At 34.4% G+C, this 10,854-nt stretch overlaps 1 protein-coding gene across 4 annotated transcripts in view; it reads left to right on the forward strand.

The window, feature by feature from the left end:
• The window catches only part of LOC116347119 (serine/threonine-protein phosphatase 4 regulatory subunit 1-like), a 52,553-nt gene extending 42,395 nt beyond the window's left edge, over window positions 1–10,158 (forward strand). For 3 of the 4 annotated variants that reach the window (XM_031777556.1, XM_031777555.1, XM_031777557.1), the window contains 9 exons: window positions 4,156–4,301; window positions 4,486–4,647; window positions 6,447–6,617; window positions 6,754–7,040; window positions 7,157–8,358; window positions 8,463–9,103; window positions 9,173–9,301; window positions 9,391–9,838; window positions 10,032–10,158. In XM_031777556.1, the coding sequence (XP_031633416.1) occupies window positions 4,156–4,301; window positions 4,486–4,647; window positions 6,447–6,617; window positions 6,754–7,040; window positions 7,157–8,358; window positions 8,463–9,103; window positions 9,173–9,301; window positions 9,391–9,838; window positions 10,032–10,081 (3,236 nt within the window). In that variant the 3' untranslated portion in view covers window positions 10,082–10,158. Of the gene's footprint in view, window positions 1–2,335; window positions 2,610–4,155; window positions 4,302–4,485; window positions 4,648–6,446; window positions 6,618–6,753; window positions 7,041–7,156; window positions 8,359–8,462; window positions 9,104–9,172; window positions 9,302–9,390; window positions 9,839–10,031 lie in introns of those variants that run through there. The other variant, XM_031777558.1, reaches the window with a different exon arrangement.
• Window positions 10,159–10,854: the final 696 nt, after the last annotated feature.

Raw genomic sequence — 10,854 nt, forward strand, 5'->3', positions numbered from 1 at the left:
GCTCTACCTTTCTTTCAGAGTTTAATGTGTTGGCTCTCTCTTTCACACACACACAAACACACACTTTTCCTATGATTTATTGACGTATCGATGATGTATCTGTCATCGCAAATATTCTTCATTGCAAACCATGCTGCCACTATAGATAATTTATATGCAGATCGACCACAATGCATTTCCAGCCAAATGTGAAATATGAAATGCAAAATGTGATTAGTATTCCCCACTGTCTGGGCTGTTAACAATGAAACACGCTAACTACATCACATTCGCACACACACACACAAACGCACCAACGCCGTTGTAATTGCCGTATATTAGTCGATATTGGTGAAAAATAGTCTTAGCATGATCCCGCAGGCAAAAAGAAGAAAAATACCCTATCAGCGTTATTTTTTTTCTATCTCTCATCAAATAGATTTGAATTGGAATTATGTATAAATTGGGATTCTGCATGCGTATCGACTGCGTTTATTACATGTAGTTTATTTTTATGGGCAAAAATAAGGAAAGCGACATAAATGTTTGCTAATTTTTTTCTCTCTCTCTTCATTTCATTCATTCGCTTCAAAACGAAACAACACACTATATTTGCCGTTGAAATATTACAAAATTGGAAAAATGCTCTAATAGTCTTGGGACGTGATCTTTACAATGAAATTCGTAACGCGTTTTGGTTGCGAGCGAGCGAGAAAGGGAAGAAAAAAAAAGTCGTTGTATCCAATATCTTTCGGGTGTATTCAGGAATGACAAATGGATCGATTGAAATGCTACGAAGAAGTGTATCTCTGGAAAAATGGTTAATTTTCCATCGAATGTTTGGAAGAATTTTTGCAAAAGCATATAATAATCAAACTGAACCACGGAAAACTTGGATTGTATAGAGGAAAAAAAAGTTTATTTGCGCGCGCGCTGTTCCAAAACTTTAGGGTGTAGTGCCGTTTTTGTAAATGTTATTGATGGTGGTGGTAGTTGCAACATAAAACCGATGAAAATGCGCAGCAACGCTTCAGTAACATTCATCTCGATGGCAATGTGTTTGTGTGCTTTCACACTCTCACACACACACACATGCATACATACACACGCGCGCGCACCGAAACAATATGCTTCGCTGTAGATGAACATACAATGACATTTTCATACACAACCAATATTCAATTTGTTGTTTGGAATCGCATCAGTCGCACCTTGAAAACGTACTTTCCAAAATATAATCTACCCATATATCTTGATAAAAACGAATATCAATTGGAGGAAAAACGGTTATCCAAATTAGTAGATTCATAGTTTATCACATTTATGGTGGTGGCAACGGAAACTTATACCGTTAAGAATATTTCATACACCATTTTGCCAAACATTAATTGAATATTTTTGGCCAAACTAAACTGTAGATACATGAATGAAGAAGGGAAAATATGCGAAAACACCAAAGGGAATTCAATGAATTTGCCGAAAAAAATATTCAGGCAGTTTAGGTGGCGTTTGTTTTATCTTCATCACATACTCACATATATCCTGACGAACACACACACACACACACACACACACACACACACACACACACACATATATATATTCACAGTTTCATGTGCATACAACCGCAATCAGGAATGCGTATATCTATCCATACAGAGTGTACATCCACACATGAACACATTCATATAAACTGAGTTTGGAACGCGCGCAAAAATTCCGTCTCTAAGACCGTGCCGTATAGATGAAATATTTCATCCACAAAATGTTTGTATTGCTTTTTCATTCACTTCGATCCTATCGAAAAGGCATCAAACTACTATACGCACAATGTGCTGGAAAAAGAACGAACGAGAGAAATGGAGAACGATAAAGGGAGAGCACGTAACCATCGTGGCATTACTCTCGCCCTCTCTCTAACTCATATATTCACACCAATACTATGTTATTTTCAGGACGATCCCTTAAAATACATGTATAGATTGCGCGCCGTTTTCACAATCTTTTGCGTGTATTCGGCACACTGTGTTTTGTATATATATAAAAAAAAATCTCCCCAAAAAGGAACAGAAATAGTGACAAATAGAATGCGAAAAAGAAGGATCGAAAGGGAAAGCAAGAGAGAGAACGATATAGAAAGAAAAAAAAGTTTCAAACAGTGAAAAAGGAATTATGGAAAAGTTGGAAAAAAGGACGAGAGGCGCGAAAGTGAGTAGAAATGGAAGCGCACGCTTGGAGAAAAAGAGAGATGAAGAAACACAGCAAAAATACCATTGCTTAGCATTCTCAAACAGTAACATTCGACGATATTTTCACAACGAGAAGCAGTAGATTTTTCAATTTTGTCAACGAATCATCGAATTTGTGTGTTCATCAAACGAGAAAATTGGTCTTCCTTTTCAAAAAATCGTTGTATTTCCGGTTGTAGTTATCAAATTCAAGTTGATGCATTTTGAATTTCGGTGAAAAGTTTTCGAAATCGAAAAGAAAATGGACTTGAAAGAGGGTGGGAGAGAAGAAAAAATCATATCGAATCGAATACGTGCAGTATTGAAAGTCAAATCGTTAAAACAAATGGATTGGTTGTTTTGTCAGTTTGTCAGACATCAAAATGGGTGTGAAGTGAATCTGTAAGAATCTTAAGTAGCTTAAAATCACATAGTTATTACCGATTTTACGATTAGATTGCATGAAAATACTGTAAAACAGGACACAAACTCACACAATAAATGGACGCTTCAATTGAAATATCAATGGAATTATTCCTTTTTCGCATATTTTATCAAAAAAAAATCATCATTGACATTTGGTTTAAGTGACAGTGAAATTTTCACAAAGTTTATTCAAAAAAAAATCAATTGCGTTGCCTCTTTCACACGCATTTTTCTCGATCTAATATTTCTCCGTTATAATAATGTACACAGTTCAAAAGAATGGTGGCATCATTATTGTGCGCCTTTAAATTCAGTTTCCAAATGTTTTTGACTTCAAACGACCGCTTAAAAATATCGAAATGGATATATATGTGTGTGCATTTGTGTGTATGAGTATGTATGTATGTGTGTGTGTGTGTGCAATGAATGCGACAAAGTCAAAGTGAAAAATACAAGACAACGGGAAAAAGAACATTTTGTTTGTTTTTGTCATGAAATCCAACCGCTAACGCGAAGTCATTCTTTCATTTACAAGAAGACAAGAAGCGAGATGCAAGAATTCGAAACGTTTTTTTTCTCTTCGTTCTTTACTTTTCCAATACAATGCAATACAACGAGAGATACAACATTCCATTCCATTCCGTTCGTGCGTTATCAAACAGCAACCTTCTTAACATTGATACTCGTGCAATACATTAATATAAAGAGCAGGGCATATACTCCATACATATCTCTCTCTCGCGAGCTTGCTTGCTCTCTATATATCTGTGCACGTTTGGGTGTGTCGACGTCGTCGTCGTCATTATTGCCGCGCCATGGTAGTCAAAGAAATTTATCACATTCAATGGTATACAACTCAAAGTCGGTGTATTTGCATCATTCATATCTTTGTTCTTCGTTTACCAAATCACATTTTATCGGAATGTTTTTGTTTATTTGTTTGTATCTTTGTATCGCGTTTGGTTTTTTCGTTTTTTGTTTCTGTTTTCTTGGAGATTTTCATTTTTTTATGAGAATTCCATGCAATCACACATACTCCAAATTTTGGTGATGCATTTTCATTACATCGCGCCACGAAACATGTATTCAGTCGAATGAATCGAATATTAAATGTATATTGGTTCAAACGAGAAATATAATGAAAAACCAAATCTAACGTATTTTCAAATATGAAATAACATGCAATTTTTCATATTTTCTTCAATTGATTGTCACAAAAAATTTAGTTTAAACATCATTTCATCCATTCTAAAGGATGTATTTCTATTGCTACCGTGCTGGATTTTTGAAAATTTATTGAAATTGAATGGGCATATAAGGACATTTTTAATAATAATCCATTGGAATAGGCAAAGAAACACATAATACTAATCTTCTTATTTCTTGGAATATGTATTTTAAAATGAAACGATTTCAGTCACAATCGCTTTTTTTCATTGCTTTCGAAAATAAGCTTTAGTTCGAGTTTGAAAATTTCTTAAATGTGTATTAAAGTTTTTATTTTTATTTGTCATATTTTCAGATTCCTCGGTGCGGGCAGCGCTAGTTCAAGTTATACCTGATATATTTGCCAGATGTATCGAATTAGGTAACCCGGAATTGGAATATTTCCTTTTCGATCGTATGCTCGAAATAGTGCTGCGATTCTTGAAGAATGAAGAGAACATGGTGAGTACAACAAACATTTTTTTCAAATTTTATTTTTTCTGAAGAGAAACCGATCGAGAGATCAAGATTTCATTTACTTATAAAAGCATATGGGTTTTGAATCTTTGAAATGTTCATTGCGCCCGATTAATAATTACTGATGAATGTTTTCTCTTTTTTCTTCATTATTTCATAACCAATTTAGGTTAGAGAAACATCCTTTGCCTCCATCAAAGTTCTCTTATTGAAGAAATACTTGAGCGCATCACGGATCGAAGAGTTTGTGTGTCCGACAAGTGTTCAATTACTTAATCTGGAAGGTTTGCCGGAGGATGTAGTCAGAGAGCGGCATCCAGATGCATTTGTGGTGTGTACCATTTTATCGTTACCATTAAATATTATCGTTGTCCATTTAACCGTTGTCATTCATACATTATAATTTAAACATTGAAATTGAAATCATAAATGGATGAAAAAGTTTTGCTGAAAAGCGTAATGCTGATATAAATGCAAATCAACATTTGAAATATGCGCAGCAACATATATGGGAAACAACCCAAAGTGACAACAGAAATGTGTTCATTTTATTTCCGAAACATTGTGTTTGGATATATAGAGCGGTAATATGTTGGCGGTTTTCATAACAAACATCCATATCAAGTATATGATTTATGTGTTCAAACGTTTGGAAGATGAACAAATGATCAACGTCAAATTGGCGTTATGAGCAATGACCACATCGCAACCATCGTGATTTTTGCATTAAAACACAGATTGACCAAAAACATCCATCAATGAGAAATAAAAAGAATGTGTGTTGGCATCAAATTTGGCTGTATTAGTGTTTATGAAATTTCTATCACAGCCAGCTTTGATGAGCAAAACATATTTTTACCGAACATCCCTTATCAACTCAAGCGAAAATGACAATAAAATCGTTTAAGCGTCAATATAAATTGCAATCAATTTTAAGGTGTAGACGGTTGAGTGTGGAGTGGCTGCTGCTGCTGCTGCTTCTGCTGCTGCCAACAACAACCAGCGACAAACAAATCATCGAAACATGCTCATTTTCGACTTAACTCACAAACTGACTGTGAAATGCTGTATAATTAGGTCATATCACAGCCATTTGATGAGCTTAGTTGAAAATAATATCATCAAGAGAGTGGATTTTGTTGTTATTATTTATGCAACTATAGAAAAACAATTAAAATTGTGTTCTATCGTAATTTATCTGCAGCTTCAGTCATTGGTACGCAGTGTGAAGTGTTTGATGCGTATGCGGTCACATCCATGCAACAAAAAAGGATGTCATCGTTCATCTCTAAATCATATTTCTGTTATCAGTTCGTCAAAATGGCTGTGATATGAACATTTAAATAGCACGGCACAACCATTTTGTCGAGTTTGATGGCAGATTTTTTGTATTCGTTTTAATTTTCTTTTCGATTCTGCATTGGTTCCCATTTCATTTATCAATTCAAATATTTCAATCACTTTCACGTACACACACACACACACACACACACACACACACACATGAAACAATATCAAAATGCATGAAAAGGACAATTGCAGCGCTTGGTGTGTGTATGTGTGCGCGTTAGTAAAATTAAGGGATGGAAATTGTGCTGCCTTTCAAAGTGGCTGTGACTTGTTGCATTTGAAATTCATATCACAGCCAGCTTTGAAGAGCGATACGATTTTCTCGTTGCGACACATTTTTTTTCTCTTCATTGGAATTGATTTTTTAAACAAAGCAATTGTATTGAATAAATATTTGTGATTTCTTTTAATGATTCATAATCGGTAAAATATTCCGCATTGCATATGATCAAAATGGCAAACCGTTGTGCGAATTTCTAATTCTCACAAAGTGGTTGTGAAATGTTTTCTTTAAATATTCATATCACAGCCAGCTTTGATGAGCTTAGATTCTCGCAATTACTTCTTGCATTGTCATATAGAAATGCAAACAAAACAAAATTGAATGCATCATTATAATAAATTCATTTTTATGTTAGTTCATTTCTCACATACTAATAGTAATAATGAAAAAAAATAATAATAAAATTCCTTTTTTGATTGAATCAAATAAAATTGTTGTTGAATTTGTTGCAATGTTTTCATTTGGCATTTGTTGGTTTGTTTGTTTTTTTATTACAGATAATGGCCCTGCTTGCACCAATTATTGGCGCCGACAAAACTCGTGAATATTTTTTAGATAAGTTTTTAGAGTTATGCACAAACGAAAACTACGATGTTCGAAAAATGTGTGCCGTATTCTGTCCACACCTGTGTAAAGTGATGGGAATCGAAGTATCGGAAAAACATTTGGTACGCATACAAATCTTGTCATAAAACATTGATTTCATTGAATCAAAATTTAAAACAAAAAAGAAGAAAAAGAAGAAGAAAGAAAGATATCGCAACGATCTAACACAGAAATTGTGTGTTTTTCCATTTAAATCAGATCCCAGCATTTTTAAGGCTATGCGAAGACAAGGTGTGGGATGTACGCAAAGCAGCGGCCGATTCAATTCGTATAATTGCATTGCTGTGTTCGCATCCATTTCGACGGGACAAATTGTGTCCAGCCTTCTACAAATTAATGAACGATTCATGCAGATGGGTGTATCGTGCAGCATCGGAAAGTTTGGGACTGTTCATCTCTTCATTTGCGAAAAAGTGTATTTTAGGCGTCGCATATCGCCCAAACGGCGATCTCTATATACCAAATCCTGCAGATGCAGACTATAAGTGAGTAACGGTTTTGAGTTATTGTTCGATGTGTCTGTCGATCAATGAGTCTCTCTCTCTCTCTCACACTTGCAACTATTTATAATTTTCATTTTCATTTTTTTTTTGTTCTGCAGACAACATTCCCAAACTGAAATCCTAAGTAACTTTGAGTCATACGAAAGTTGGTTTGAGAAATCGGCAACAGCGCCAGAATATCCAAAGAATTTTATGCAACAACAAAAACAATTCAATAATAAAATTGATTTCGATGCTATTGTGAAAGTGTCACGTGAATCATCGAATGAGAATCCACATTTCTCTTTGCCGGAAACATTTCACAATGCACTTTCGTTTCGAAGTTACGATAATCATGGTTTTTCATTGTCAATCACAAATCTATTAGACACGTTTATCATTCAAAGCGAACATAATAATGGTCACAGCCATCAGCGCATTCCACGCTCAAGCGGTCACAATTTTGATTTGACCAGCCCAATAATGGAACCGATCAATGAATACCATCATTTGCGCAAGAATACACCGCGCGATTTTCCAATGATCGTACGAAAGGCAATGGAAAAACAAGAGGAAGAAAATACACGAAAATTTACCATCAAAGCAAAAATACCACGTCAAAATGCTGCACCACATGTGAAAATGTTGCAAGAAGAACGAGGCACAAATAGTTTTCAATCGTTACCGCCACCACCACCAGCGATCACCAATTCAGAGCCCGATACACCAAGCATAGAAAATGCACCCTCATCGATAGACTTTTCATCGGCTGTTAACTCAAATCTTAGCAATAGTTTACACAGTAATGAAACCGATAATGAAAACAATAAGGTCAACAATACGTCGGATATAAATTTAAATTTTAAAAGCACAGCTAATGAAGATGGCGCATACGATGGATTCACTTACAACAAACGCGAATTACGTGTATCACGATTCAGTGAATCAAGCGGTTTCAGCAGTATTCCAGACGATGACGATGCGACCGGCAACGATTTTGATATTTTAAAAAATACCGAAACATTCATGAATCGTATCAATACAATGCAATTGGACGATTACGATGATACCGATGATGATGAACATAATTTTAATAACAGCAAAGAATACGAGGATCTTGATCAATCATTTGTAAACATGGGACTGGAAGACGATGATTCCGATATCAATTCGAATTTAAATAATTCATTGGGACCAACCAAAACCACTGAGGACGACGATGATGAAGAGGTCTTTAGAGAGTTCAATTCACATCAATACTGGTACATTAGCCCCGATATACCAGTCGATATGGATATCCTTTTAGAGCCCGAAGAAAAAAGTAAGCATTTTCAAGTCTGGTTAGCCAAAAATAAAATAAAAATATATCGAAAAACAAAACCAAAAACAAACTCTGACTTTTTACCATTTTAATTACCATTATAGAAATGAGAATACAACTGGAAGAAGAGTTGGAGCTCAGACGATTCGATCGTGTAAAATTGATAAATTATCAGCCAAAAATCGTGCCAGCCGAACTAATCAAATATTTCGTGTCATTAGCTCACTCTCAGGATAGTCCCGTTGTAAATTATTATTGCGCATATCATTTTCCAGCTGTTGTATTAACACTAGGACGAAAAAATTGGCCCGTCATGTGCAGCCTATTGCAATTGTTATGTAACCATGGCATTGATGACATTCGAAAAACAATGGCATCGTCCATTTACCAAATTGCATTGATCATTGGCCGAAAATTAGCTACACAAGATTTAGTACCAGTATATTTACGATTTTTTGAAGATCAAGACAAGGTTAAAGTGGTTGCATTGAAGAATTTATCGAATTTTTTGACCGTGATTGATCGGCCACGATACGATATAATTGTGGCCGCACTATCAAACTGCCTAGGTGAATATTATGAGGCCGGATGGCGATTCCGTGAAGAGTTCGCTCAACAAATTTTAATTTTGGTGAAATCATTTGGCGATTTGGCATGGTCAACGCATAAGCTCAACTTAATTGGCATCACCATCAAATTGCTACGTGATCGTGTTAATAGTATTCGTAAAATTGCTTTAGAAACGGTAAATTAACATATTCTCTTTCACCAGTCGATTCCAAATAAATTAAATCCAAATTATTTTCGCTTACAGATGGTTGAAATTTGCAAAAAATTAAGCGCTGATGAATGCGATGTGATTTGCACATTTTTATCAAAGCATTTTGGATCAAATTCAAACTGGCGTCATCGGCAAATATTCAGTGAATTTTGTCATCAATGGGTGCGTGTTTTTATTTTATTCGATATTCATATTCAATAAATTTCGTACGTTCAGTTCAATTGAGTGTCTATAATCAAATTTAATTTCAGATGGCACAAGAGACGCCCCTATATCCGGACGTTTTTAACGATCGTTTGTTTAATATTGCTTGTCAATTGGTGAAAGATCCCGTACCAAATATTCGAATGACCATTGCCAGGTGCTTTGCGTTGGTGTTATCGAAACAGTACATTGACACCCAACGATACAAAGTAACCGTCATAATATTGCGTAAAATGCAAACTGATAGCGATCCGGATGTGAGTGACGTTGCATTATCTTGTGATTTACCGTCAAACGAGGACGATAACAATGACACGACGCGCAATTTAAGCGAATCATCGACCAGCAATACAAACATTTCATCGCTATCAACTGCATCAACGGTTGATATGAATTGTACGGATGGTGGTACGAGTTTTAATCGTGAAGGTGATGACAGCGAAGTATCTCAAGATAGCATAAGCTTGTATTTGGATACAGACGAAAAGAACACAAGTATGTGAGGTTTTTGCTTCGTTTGATCGCAATTTTCCACACATTGCACATTTATTTACGAGTAAATTCTTTTTCTTTCTTTCTCTTTTCGTTTCTTTTCTTTTCTTTCTTTCTTTTTCGTTGTTCGATCTTCGTTTTGTATATTCAAAATATCTGCGGTATTTTCTTTCTTTTATTCAAAAACATTTGACAGGTAGTGAAGATTCTTTACCTAGTGAATTGCTTTCATCACAATTAACATAAACGAAGCAAATTTGAAATATATAAATAAAAAAACAACAGAAAAAAATATTTTTTTAGCATATTGTTTTCTTTTAATCTTTTTTTTCGTTTTTTTTTTTAAATTCCATTTTATCTTTCATTTAAATTTTAAGTGTTCTCATGAAAGCGTTGAAAAAAAATTGTGAAATATTAAAAATACAATCTATGGAATAAACATGTAGCCAAAAATTATGAAATGAAAAAAAAGCAAATAAATAAATAAATAGTTACATTCAATTATTGAAAAAAAAAAAAAAAAAACACATGATATTTATATGCAATACACCCTTTTACATATGGAATGAATACAAGAAATGATTAAATTTAAAAAAAGAAGAAAACACTCGCATACAAGAAATGATGAAACAACCACACACACACATACTAGAAACAGAGATAAATCCGAATTTCAGGATCGAATTGAAATTAAATGCGACCGATGTGATTGATCGTAAATTGACATCTATATTTTACACAAATATTGAATCATCGGCTTGTGAAGATAATCAAAGTTATTTGTGAAAGAGAGAAAAAGATTTGAAAGAAAAAATGTTTTCATTTTTTTCGACAACTTTTTTTGTTCGATTTTTTCCCATTTTTTTCATTTATACAAGATATACGCAATTTAGGTTTCATTTTACTATTGATTTCGATGTGAAAGAGACTTGTCAATATCGACTTTACTGTTTGAAAATGTAAATTAAAGAATTTTTGTGATCGTTTTGCCAATTATTATCAATCTTTTTTTTGGTTAT

This window comes from Contarinia nasturtii, unplaced genomic scaffold (assembly GCF_009176525.2).
Source record: "Contarinia nasturtii isolate CC-2019 unplaced genomic scaffold, AAFC_CNas_1.1 Cnas_scaffold_1699, whole genome shotgun sequence".
In the NCBI taxonomy this organism is placed as follows: domain Eukaryota; kingdom Metazoa; phylum Arthropoda; class Insecta; order Diptera; family Cecidomyiidae; genus Contarinia; species Contarinia nasturtii.